The sequence below is a fragment of the Gymnogyps californianus genome, chromosome 1 (assembly GCF_018139145.2).
Source record: "Gymnogyps californianus isolate 813 chromosome 1, ASM1813914v2, whole genome shotgun sequence".
Lineage (NCBI taxonomy): Eukaryota > Metazoa > Chordata > Aves > Accipitriformes > Cathartidae > Gymnogyps > Gymnogyps californianus.
Genome location: NC_059471.1, coordinates 135,294,526 through 135,307,621, shown reverse-complemented (window position 1 = coordinate 135,307,621; position 13,096 = coordinate 135,294,526). Strand labels below are relative to the sequence as shown.

Sequence of the window (13,096 nt, the reverse complement as noted above, 5' to 3'; positions counted from 1 at the left end):
TCACTTTGTGCTTGGTCTGGTATCTGTATACCCAGTAGCGGCGCAGGTAAGACACTGTCTAATAAATACATTTTTCCCAGCCCTCAAGTGGCTTCTGTAAGTCGCAATTAGACTGTAAGGGAAAAAAACACGAACTTCAGAAAACACTAAAATATTGAAATCCAAATAAAAAGTGCCTCAGCTCAGCAGCGGCTGCCTGAGGGATACATACGACAGCAGTAGGCTCCAACACACTCTTCAGCCCCCGCAGATGGCATCTTTCCTGCACATCACGCAGTTCGTGCGCACAGTGCTCATCCTCACGAGTACCTCTTCTCCCCTGCCCTTTCCTAGAGGCAGCTGCTGCCAACATCTGTCCGTGGGAAGGCTCCGCACCCCCAAATCCACACGTGCTGACATGCAGTTCTGTTGCGTGACCTTCACACTGATACCTGGCAATTTCTGAGTTCCCTGTTTGCATTAGACAAAGTCTTAGGGAGCATAAAACAGCGAAATGCAAATTTCTGTGCAAGTCTTATAAAATTATTTACATCACATTGTTTTATCAGTAAAATGGGTCTTCTGACAAAATGCTCTGCCTGTTGTCTGACAATTTGGCTCAGAGCACCAACAAAGTTGCATTCTTCTTACAGATCCACTTCTTTAAAGTCTGGCAGTTATCTGCTTGGATCATGTTTTTTCTTCTGTAAACAGCACAGTTCTTGTCAGTCTCAATTCTATTTATAGCTTTCCTGGTGAGAGAACAAAAGGAATGCAATTTGTCAGCTTTAAATTCAGTCCTGGATAAAAATATTGATGATATCCTGAGTGAGGGGTTTGGGTGACGCCCATTCAGTAACCCACTGAAGCACAGTTCCTTAACAGCCATGCATAGGTGGGATGGGCACCCACAGCAGAGACCGCCGGCTGCGGAGGGATGGATGCTCAGGAACATTAGTGTAAGAAGGATGAGAAAACCTCCACATTCAGCCATGATGCTGAACTGTAATGGTAAGAGGGAGGGGAAGGACCCTTCAGCTGCACAGATCCCAGCACCCACACTATGTGACAGGCGTCACATTCAATGGAGGCGGTCAACACATGGTCTGTAAAGTGAGAGAGTTTGTTGACAATGATTGCAGTGGGAGAAGTGTGTATTAATGTCCCTCGGCATTAATACATATATGAACTGTGACTGTGGTTGGTCTCGCAGGCAGAAAACAAATCTGTTTCCAAAGGTGCCCAGCAGGAACCAGTTAACCTGGAACTGGCCATGAAATAAACCCTGAATAGGTGCCTGAGGCTGCAGGACTAGATCTGTGCTTTGGGAAATTAGCTTGGATTCAGAGTTGTATTTCCATGCAGAGTACCATACCTTTGCTATTGCTGAAGACACCCTCCCCCCACAAATCATCACCTGTTTTCTTTTACTCTGGGATCTTCAGCTGAACTCCGTTGCTTCTTCATGTCTTGAATCTTCAACCCAATCCAGATATATTTGGTATCTTTCTCTTTATTGTCTATAAATTCCTGTGGAACAAGTAGAAGCATGTTACCCAACAGCAGAGCTTTTCTGCTGTGCTCAGGTCATTGTCCTGACTCATATGCACAGCTTTTCATGTAGTCCCTCACATGGAGAAGAAGGGCAGGGATCCAGCCGTGGCAAAGCAGCCCATTACAACAGCCCATATGCATGTGACCAGCCACAGAGTATCGATTCAGGCTGGCGCTCAGGCTGACTAGCTTCCTGTCAGCTGTCAAAAAAACCTCAGCAATGCTCCTCACCCTAATGGGCCAGGTTGAAAAGCCTGTTCTTTAAGGTAAAAGACCTGTTCCTCAGAATTATGAGTTTCTCTGAATAGCCATTCGGTGATACCTTGCTATTCCTTTTCCCAAAGGAAAATAAGAAGGAGGTCTGGCTGTTTGAATTTCCATTTAGTGGTTGAATCAGACCTCTCTTCCCAGAGCCAAGTAATAGAAGTGGGTGGGAAGTCCCCAGCATTTCCTCCTCCCAGTCAAAACTACTCTGGCTTCCACACTTGCATCTCTTGTGCTTCTCCTCTTCAGCTCTACACTGTTGACACTCCCAAAACAAGCTCCTGTCCGTGAAGAGTCAGATGCTCTGCGCTTGATGGGGCTCTTGCTTCCCTGCATGTACACCTGACATCTGGGCCACGTTCACTTGGTGAAATGTTTGGCTAAGGCAGATACCTGTTGCACAATTTTAGGGCTGCTGCAAGACTCACCATCTCAATTTCATCTTCAATGACAAGAAGCTGGGATTTCCTGGCCAGACAGTTTCTCTGGCTGTCATCCCAGCTTACAGCCTCCTCGGAGAAGTAGTAACATCTCCCCCTGTGTAGTTGCCACCCGGGAGGACACAGCTCGCATGTTGTTCCTGTGGGTGGACAGAGGGAACCGTTAGCTCGTACGGTGACTTATTCCAGTTGCCTTGTAGTATTTCATGTTCACGTGCCTGGCTGGCTGGTCCAAAAGTGGCCAGTCCCCACTCCCAAGCATGTGTTCGCTGGGTGTGGAGAGACATTTGAAGGCTCCAGTGCCACTCTTCTCCTCAGCTTCCCTCTCCCTTGCTATGGTGCTATGCACTTCTGCACTCCCACTGCACATCATCGGGCTCTCCACCTCGCTGTGCACCTGCCTGGTGGAGAGCACCGGGAGGACCTAGAGGGCTGCAAAGACGCTTTTTGTCCTCCCACATGCAGCCCTTGTGAGGAGACACCGTGCGATGTGACATGATGTGGAGTGTATGGATTTGACAAATGATGTGACCAGAAAGCACAGGCACTTAGATGACGTCCAAACTATGTCTGTGGAGCTGGAGAAGGAACTGTGTTAAATAAGGGGAACACTGCTATTCCCTACTTCTCATTCCACGCAGAGCATCTGGGAGGAACGTCCCCCACATTTTCTGTCTTGGCTTCCTCTAATGTTTCAAAGTAACATCATTACAATCAGTCCTTAGAAAAGCATTAGTATTTGCCAACAAATAATAGATCCACAATAAAAAGACCAGGAAGGTCTTCCCTGTCTGATCCTTGCAAAAGGATAGGAAAGCTAAATTCCCTCCCACTCTTTGTGAATAATTATTGCCTGGAAAGTGTTCTCCAGGACAAGGGGAGGATCTACGATATATGGCATTTCTGACAGCAGCTCCTGGCAGAAAGAAATGTAAAGAAAGTACCGGAAGCTATTTATACCGAAAGGGAAGCAAAGCTATTGTCATTAAAATGTTAGTTTAGATCCTGTCATCACTTCTATGGAGGAACACCATGCTCCCTGGGTAGTACCAGTGAGTTCCCATAAACTGCAGGGTGTCATAGAAATGGGAACAGAGACAACAGAAGTGTGCACACAACATGTCCTCTACGCTGTGAAAGGACTAACTTTCCTCACCCTGTCCATCTTCACACAGTTCCTCCATGAGCCATTTCAGGAGAACCGCTGAGACAGTCTTCTCTGAAGCAATGTGATTGCCAGTGCTATTTAGACCATACTGGGACAAACTTTCTGATTTTCCTGCTCTGCCCTTCAAAACTTGAACAAAAAAAAAGAGATTATGGTTAACAACAGGGTCAAGGAAATGTAGTCTTTGTATCCAGTGTTATACTGTGAATATAAGGGTATGTGTGTGTGTATACATTGGGGGGGTATACATACGTAGTTATGAGCATATTCCCTGAGTATAACTGTCTGGCAAAGGGTGTTGCTGCCGAATAACATGGACAGTACAGGAAAAGAAAATAAGTTTGTCATTTTTGATAGTTGGATCTATAAAGAATACACAATATTCTGGTGAGATTTTAGGGAGGGTTGGGAGGTACATGTTTTTTCTGAAGTTTTTCAAGACTTTTCTCTTAGGAAATGAGTATCTTCTCTGGAACAGTTCTTGTATACTGGAGCATGCTGTAGATGACGATATTACTAGTACCAGGGGAGTCTGATTAAATGAAAGTATCTGAAGTCTGATTTTTATTTTATTTGTTCAAACCTACAAAGTAATTAAGTGAAATGGTCTCAAAGCAGCAGCATGGATGCAACTTTTAACTTGTCAGTCAGGAAGGCCAAATGTTTTGATTGTCATAATGATTTGAAATCTGCTTCTGCAGCCTTTCAGCATCACTGATGACAAGGTAGACTGCAGCAACTCCCCTTCATCTGTGCTATATATGTTAAATGACAGGTAGCAAATGTTCGCTTTGGAATGCTACATTTATTTTCCTGTATTTAACTTGACACCTTTAATGCGACACCAAGGGAATTTTTCTTTTGGCATCACTCTGCTTGTGAGGTTTAACCATGTCTGCAACAAAGAGATGAAGCGGATGGTAGGGTCTACTCACATTGCTTGGCTAGTACGGCTATGACGCCTAGCAGGATGAGCACAAGGACTCCCAGGACCAGCGCCACGTAGAACCAGGCTGAGCACCTGTGTCGGCAGCCTGGAGGGAGGCAGGAGGAAGAGCAGCTTAAGGTCTTTGCACTATTAAAATTAACACTGCCTTTACGTATGCCAGTTTCTTACGTGGAAACAACAGAGAAATCATCTGCCTAAAATCGGTCTGCTGTTTGAAGTATGCAGGGACATTTTACTTGTTAAAAATTTGCATCCATTTTGCATACATGAAAGTGAAATCAAAAGATCATTTTGTCAGATAGAGCAAGTGATTTTCAATCAGTCATTCCATTAAGAATTCTCTCTTTCTCCTTTGAGTTTTTTCAAGCGTTGTCTCCTCCTACCTACCCACTCACACCCTGCAAGACCCTGCAGAGCAATTCAGGGAAAGTATGAGGGATGGTCTGTGGTATGTTCCTCCTCCCTGGTCACACTCTCCTGTGTTAACGTCCCTGTCATGTGGCTGAAAGCTAACTTACCTGAATGCACAGAAAAGGCAAAAAATCCCATACTGACACCTGTCCTGGTTTCGGCTGGGACAGAGTTAACTCTCTTCTTAGTAGCTGGTACAGTGCTGTGTTTTGGATTTAGTGTGAGAATAATGTTGATAACACTCTGATGTTTTAGTTTTTGCTAAGTAGCGCTTATCTTAAGCCAAGGACTTTTCAGTTTCCCGTGATCTGCCAGCAAGCAGGTGTGCAAGAAGCTGGGAGGGAGCATAGCCAGGGCAGCTGACCCAAACTAGCCAAAGGGGTATTCCATAACATGGAACGTCACGCCCAGTATATAAACAGGGGGGAGCTGGCCGGGAGGGGTGGATCGTGGCTCTGGCATCGGTCAGCGGGTGCTGAGCAATTGCATTGTGCATCACTGTTCCCCCCCCCCTCCTTTTTTTGTTATATTCCTTTTCATTACTATTATTATTATTATTATTATATTTCATTATTACTATTGTTAGTATTATATTTTACTTTCATTATTAAACTGTTCTTATCTCAACCCACGAGTTCTGCCTTCTTTCCCGATTCTCCTCCCTATCCCACCAGTAGCAAGGGGCGGGGGGACGGGGAGTGAGGGAGCAGCTGCGTGGTGCTTGGCTGCTGACTGGGGTTAAACCACGACACACCATAGCACAGTGAAGTACATCAGACTAAGCATCTCTTCAGCCATTCGGCATTCATCCACTCATGAGAGTGAAACACTCAGGAAGAGGCAGGACCCGAGGAAATTTGGGGTCAAGGTGCCATTTCCACAAGCCACAGAGTTGCACTTTCATAACTGCTGTTTTCCTGAGCTTGCCTGCATGAGATGAGCAACTGCCCCATTCTCCGGCTGCCTGAGACGTATTTTGTAATGTTCCCTTTCACCTCAGAGTTCTGTGGGCCTGACCTTGTCTGGCACATGTCCTTCAGTACAGAGTGGGTGGCAATCATCAGTGCACTAACTGCACATAGAGAGCTGGGTATTATGCTACTTCCAAAGCCAAATGTGTCTCTGTGACTGTTCCTCCAGAGACACTTACAGGAGGGTTCCTAAAAAAATGTGGACTTTTACTTTCCTTTGCTAAATTTTCAGTGTAGGGCACAATGGCATTTTTAAAAATTATTTCTAAAATATCTTTCAATATTATTTTTACAAGGAAATTGTATAATCTGAGAACCCAGCAAAAAAACCATATGAAATGATATATCAGTTCTTTATTGAGAGATTGTACGTAAAGACTCTTGATAACAAGTTTTACTGTTGGGTAATAGGAAAGACTAAATCTATAATTAGTAACCAACAACCAAACAAAATAGCACACTACCAGAAGCGGAAGTCTCTGATCTGCTGCTCCCTTTGGGTTTCGGCTTCACGCGCAGCTCAGCGTATGTGATCATGTTTCCTGTAAGGAGTAGGGAAATGCTGACATTTGTGGTTGTGCAAGCCATTAAATGGAGAAACAATAAAGAATTGCATAGAAGACCGAGTCTGTGTAAAAAGGGGCATGTGTTTCCAGAGCTGCTAGTTCAGCTTTTTTTTTTTTTTTTTTTTTTTTTTAAAGAAACAACAGGCAAGATGATGACTTATCATTTCCTGCTGCTGTCAGGAAGTAACTGAAAGCCTCCTCCATAATCTTTGCTTGAACTACTTGGGTCCTGTGTGGCTGGACCAGGAGGCAGACAGACAGACTGAAGGATGGGTAAGACCTGGGTACTGCCCATAGCAAACATCCCATTTGTTGCTAAGCCATCTCAGGAGGTATCATAGGGGCTTAAGGGGCATCAGAGCCGTGACTGCTTCATGGATCAGGGAGACCCCAAAGGGAAAACTGCCACTCAGAGAAATGCTTCTGCAACAAGGTGATTCTTGGGGACATTCCTGACATGAATATTTATGCCAGGATATTACATGATGCCTGTAATAGCAGAGGAATGGACCTGATGGTTGAAGACATCCCTTTCCAGATGTACATTGCCAAAACAAAACAAAAAAGCCTTTAAAATAGCATGGTGTGAGTTAGATGCACATGGATTCTTTCTGAACGCATTTTCAATTTTGTTTTAGCTGGGTATTTTGTAGAGCTACTGGCTAGTTTTATGGAAGATATTTGGACCTTTGGTAGACTGATCTTCTGTCCATAAATGGTGAGATTTTATCAGTCTGAATCAAGAATAAGCTTCTGTGCTACAGCCTTAGTTTGCGATCACTGGGGCTTTTAAAAAGAAGTAAGCAATTTGTATTGTATAAAATCTCACTGATCAGGGAAAAACTTGGCAGAAGAAGAGAGTCTCATTAGGCTAAAATGAGGTAGTATTTGATATGAGAATTGCTGAAGTGTGGAGAGGATTTACGGTAAGAAAAATACTGAGGACCTGATTGGCAAATAAGGTTTATTCATACAAGTAAGATGTTCTATGCTTTAGAGAATCTGACCTAATACACTTTGCTGTTTGCTTTATTACAGTTTATTAGTTCAATGAACTACAGAAAATTTGTAAATCGTATTTAACTGTATAGGTAAGTAACTGTTCTCAGAAAGAAATGCTCATAGAAGTTTTTCTTCTTAGAATGTAAATATTTTTCAAAGAAGAGCAGTCAAGACTTTTAAACTTTTAAATGCACTAGCCTTATAAGTGGAGACACTTCTTCTAAGATACGTACTTTAGAAAATCTGCTACTATTACTAAATATTTTATCTCTCAAATAAACAGCCATGCCTTTAAAGAATATCTCTCAGACTGTATGAAAAAAAATTATTATCCGTGCAAACTGAGTATTTAGAAAAAAGGATTGCTTCTATTACAGTGTGTATTGGTGCATGATCATTTGAATGTGAAGTCCTCAGAAGCCAGCAAGTGGTTTTAAAATACCACGTAACCTTAATTTTGCCAGATGCTTACACACTTTTACCTAGTTTAGCAACAAGGAGCCCTGATACTAGGTGGAGATCTCTGTCACTTACTAGGTACTAGGTGGAGATCTCTGTCACTTACTAAAACTGAAATTTCACTTCATTTCTGTATGCAAATTGTCAAGTGCAGAAAGACATCTCTTTTTACTGGAAGCTTCTACTTGGTGAATGTGCAGATAGGGAGTGCTTCTGACAGGTCATTCACTCCAAAGAGTTAGGCTTTACAGCCATTGGGCTCATGTGATCAGCTGGACACCAGCTTGAGTGTGAGCCCACGGTGCACCCTCATCGTCACAGCTCGTGCAAGCCGCCAGCGGGGCTGCGCTAGGAGAGCCCTGGCCTGCAGAGCAGGGCAAGCTCCTGTGCTGCTCCACTTGCTGCTGCTGTGGCCATACCTGGAACATTGTGTCCAGATGTGGGCCGCCCCATTCAGGGGGGATTGGGGGAAGCTGGAGAGGGTCCAGCAGAGGGTGGGCCTGGTCAGGACCTGGAGGGGCTGAGGAGGCTAAGGAGGGGAACAAGAAGCTAAGGGGAGAACTAATAGCAGCCTACAACTACTTGTAGGCTAGTTTGATGATGGAGTTGAACACCTGTTGGTTTGTTTTTCTGCTAGAGGAAAGGTCTTGTATGTAATCATTTACAAACCATAATCAGGTGACTCTCAAATTATTCTTGAGTAAACTAGGAAGCGAAAATTGTCTGAGTCTTTCATTAGAAAATGGATTTCCAGACTGTATTTATCCTTGCTTGTATTTTTGGAACACTTTTCTACTTTTGAACATTTGTTTTGAAGCACATGCACTGTAATAGCACCTGCTAGACCACCAAAGCATGTGCACAGATAGTACCACCTACTAACTCCTCAACATGCTCTGCTAGAGCATCCAAGAATCACCTCGTCCTTGTAATTCAGAGCACCTGACTGACAGCTGAAGTCCAACGGATTGTGTAAGAACCTGGCGTTGATTTCCCATTGGAACAGGATCACAACAAATCCTTTTCAATCACTGTTCTGGGTGCAGCCTCCCAAACTTACAGCTGCAGACATTTTTTATTGCTACGTTGCGTTAAACATTATTTAACACAGTTTGTCCAGTCTATCAAGTTTATCCCAATAGTTTTCAATGAGTGAGCTTTCCTTATCATTAGACTGCAAACTTATACATTCTTTGCAACTGTGCCACCAGTGATTTTTATATCTTTTTCTTTATCCTCATAACATACATTGAATAGACTTTGAGATAAGAACAGTATTTGGGAGAACTCCAAGAAACTCTGCATAATTTGACCAAACCAAATCCCTTTCTCACGGATAAGGAAAAGCTAAAAAAAAGAGGTGGGCACTGGATCTGTAAAGGGACTTTCATTCTCAAATCCAAATTTTACATATTTAAAACACCTACTCAACTACTAGAGAACCTTGGCAGAAGTTCAGCTCCCTGCATGTTTACCTTTCATGTGCACCAGACCTTGAAAGCAGCTATACTTTAGCAGGGGAAATTAGCTGTGCCCCCCACTCGTGTTTTTAAGTATCTACTCCAGTAAATTGCATCTAATGGTCTAAAACTTGCACAAAATGCAGCCAGGACGAGGTGGGTATGTTCCACTTTCCCACAGCCTAGTGATCTGAAGTCTTGCCTAAAGTCTGGGAATCTGCCACTCAGAGCATTCATCTTGCAAATTTGCAGTGGTGATTAAACCCAGCTCTCCCTCCTCTGTGGTGAGAGTTTTAACCATGCAACGCTTTCCCTCATGCCCATCTTGAAGCTGCTTCTTTTTCTGCAAGATAGTCAGACATCCCTGGCCAAGGGCAAGACTGGCATAAAATCTGGCAAAGGGAGGGATGCGGGTATTAGCCATCCTCCAGCGGACATTTCGATGTGTCACAGAGCCAGGATAGTGCCAAAGGGAGAGCTTGTGATGCTTGCCACAGAGTCGGGATAGTGCCAAAGGGAGAGATCATGATGCTTGCCACAGAGAGTCCCATCACCTTGGAGCTGAGACCCTCACTTTGAGAATCAGCTTCAAATTCCCGGTCCAGACTGGAGGAAGCATTGAAACCTCTTCATGTAGAGTGGGACATGCTGTAAGTGTGTTTGGTAGGCGGAAGCTGTCCTGTCCAAAGCAGCCTTGAGCCCAGTCCATGTAGGAGAGAGCTCCTTATAGCTTGCAGGGAAGGATCTAACTCCCAGAAACAAGCAGCACCTTGCATCGTTGCTCTATCCTATTAGCTACTTTAGGCAGTTCTTAGCTCACCATGCTAGGATCCCAGACTCTCCTCCATTAGCTGTAAAGAAAGGCATCTCAGCAAGGGTCCACCATGCAGTGGGGAACCTTAACACTAATCATTGCTGTACTTACACTGAGCTTAAGTCTGTTTCGTGAACATTGCTCAACATGCCCGTCACATTTCAGGATTTTTTCCTGAATTTCCTACCAAGTTTTTAAAAATTACAGAACTGATTCTGTGGAAAAATTGCATTTTCTCCCATTCTTCCTATGGTAAAACTGACTCTCTTCTTTTTGAAATAATTTTCTTCTTGTAATAAAATAACACTCACCAGCTGGATGAGTATATGTGAATTTCAGTCAAAGCATTAAAACTTCAAGGAAGGAACAAGCAACTGAAATTGTTCATTTAAATTATTAAAGCATGATAATATGGCTTAAGTTCTTGTCTATTTTAATAGCAATAAACCCCATGTTAGTATACGTTAATGATGAAGACAGAGAAATAATTGTCATCAGGGAGATATTTCTAGCATGTTCTATACTGGTATGAGGTCCAATACTGCTTAATACTATTTGGTGCTTTTTCAGTTTGTGTCAAAGTAAGTAGAAAAATAATTGCTAATAAAATCTGAAAATAACAGAAAGGTTAACAAAACAATAAATAAAGACAGCCATAATGCCAGCCCTGTAAGTTCAAGCCTAGTCAAATAAAATGTGTTTGAGTATAACCAGATATAAGGGCCCCCCTTATATCTTGGGCGGGGGGGGGAAGGTGGTACTGGGAGTTATGAACAGTGAAGGAAAGATTATTTAAGAAATTTTTGTCTCTGTATAACTGGGACAGCATAACTGAGACTTGTGGTAATACCGGGTGCATCTCTGGTGCTCATATTTTTTAAAGGAGATGGAAATACTGGAGAATGAACAGAAAAACATCCACAAAAATAATTAGAGTTCTTCGGAAAGTTAGAGTGAAAGATTTAAAGGCAAAAGGACATTGAGAAATTACTTGATTACTGTGTCCAGTAACTTCATGTGAGAAAATATTGAGTGCTAAAATCTATTCGACAAAGGTTTAACAAGAACCATCTAGATGTTAATGAGAACATTCATTGGAAATTAAAGCCTAGCCTATTCAAATTCAAGCTTTTCCTTTAGACAGCATGATCAAGGGACATTTTTTGATGTCTTCAAATCAGAATTTCATGTCTGTCTCCCTTTGCAAATAAATGATATCACCTTAGAAACTGGGGAAAATTCTAGGCAAACCCTCTGTGCTTTGTGTTCTACAGGTTACAGTAGTACAAACAACATCCATGGATGCATGAACATACATTCTAAGGCAGTATTTTCTGTTAGATATATAATAAAGTGAACTAATTTTTATTTTTTAGATACAGGTCTTGTAAAAATATATAAAAAAAAAAAATTCCATTATTTAAGTGCATGCATTCAGAGCACCATCATCACTATTAATCTACGTTGTAAGTAGAACATCTTCTAAAAATGCTCATTACACAATGTTGTTTCCTTAAGTAATTAAACACATTAATTACTAATGAACCTTGAAAGCGCGAAAATATCATCTTACTCTGACACAAGCATTTCCTATTTGCTTATAGTGAGAAGCTGTCATTCATATTAGCTATGATCCAGAATTTTGACAAAATGCTTTCATGAATGAACTACATTTTTTTGAAGTAGTGGAAATTTTATTTCTTAAAAAAATTTGGTTTAAATCATCTCTTACCCTGAATATTGACTTAATCCTTTGTCTTTTGCTACAAATATATGACGTGATCACAGATTGATAATGTGGTTCTGGGAAAATCACTACTGGAAAATTACAGAGGAAGAGCAGGACGAGTTTAGGAGTCATTTAGTACTTCCTTCAGTGACAGTGACTGCACTTTCGACTGCCACTAGTTTTCTGATTTACTAGTTAATTTACTACTCCTTTTCCATGAAGACATCATAAAATGCATTGATCTGATTTTTGGACTAGGTAGTAATTTCGTGGAACATATTCTAACAGGTATTTGATCATGTTGTTCATATTAAAAAAAAGATTATGCTCATTATTCAAAAATGAACAATTTTTGTTTCTCATTCTGTTACTTAAATAAGGGGCCAGAACTGAGATACTACTCCGTAGTGATACTGACTTAGGAGTAGCTTTGCTGATTTGTATCTCGTGAGGATCTCTTCCACCATTTGCAACTTTTCACCCTTCCTGTGACTTCTGCATGCAGCATTTTATAGCATTCTTCTAGTATTATCCAGTGACAATTTTAACAATGAAAGAGAGAGAGAGAGACTGCACATGAGAGAAAACAGTGTACGCCCAAGAGCTGATCAGATGTTTTACCTGGAACTGATGTCCGAGAAGGAACGTGTGGTCTTTCCCTCGGTAGCATTGCCACGTCCGCATACGTGATATCACCTGCCATTGATGAGCAAGTCCCTCTGAGTTATGGAAAGAGCTGGTTTAATACAGTGGGTTGCATCCTGTATTAGCTTTGCCTGCCTCCAGAAGTATATATACGCGTGCTATGGCTCTGAGGAAGGCTGAGAAACAGATCAAAGGAAGGAAGTTACTTCTTTCAATACAGCTTCAAAGTCTATTTTCAGCCACCATTCTGTCTCTTCTAGTATGATCTCTTGCCCTTCAGAATACAGGAGAAAATGAAGATTAAAAAACATTCTTTTTATTAATATAAAAAAATTCTTTTTGGCCAAAGCAGAGCAGAGTTTCTAAGGAATACCCAAAAATGGACTTACACAGGTACAAAAGCTTTGCTGGTTCTCATGAGAATAGCTAAAGCAGTACTACCTGTGTTGTGAATGTATTATGGTCGTGTGCATGATCTTACATAGCCTATTCACCTAAAAGGAAGATAAACAAGATACATATCAGTATAAGATGTTTTGGGGCTAATGTAACTGCAACCACAGTTAGAGCTATAAAAATGTAACTCAAATTCTAACCTGCTCCATCCACCAAGTACTATAATGGTTTAACAACTGAATTTAGATGATATTAATTAATTAAATTTAACTCAAAATAAAATTAGAAG

General features: G+C 41.8%; 1 protein-coding gene across 1 annotated transcript; it reads right to left on the bottom strand.

The window, feature by feature from the left end:
* Positions 1 to 598: 598 nt before the first annotated feature.
* LOC127029762 (killer cell lectin-like receptor subfamily F member 1) lies at positions 599 to 12,469 on the bottom strand. Its single transcript, XM_050915555.1, has 7 exons — positions 12,388 to 12,469; positions 6,201 to 6,278; positions 4,341 to 4,439; positions 3,394 to 3,534; positions 2,226 to 2,377; positions 1,397 to 1,509; positions 599 to 731 (listed from the first exon to the last, which is right to left on the bottom strand). The coding sequence occupies exons 1-7, from the start codon at positions 12,467 to 12,469 to the stop codon at positions 599 to 601; spliced, it is 798 nt and encodes a 265-aa protein (XP_050771512.1).
* Between the last annotated feature and the right edge of the window lie 627 nt (positions 12,470 to 13,096).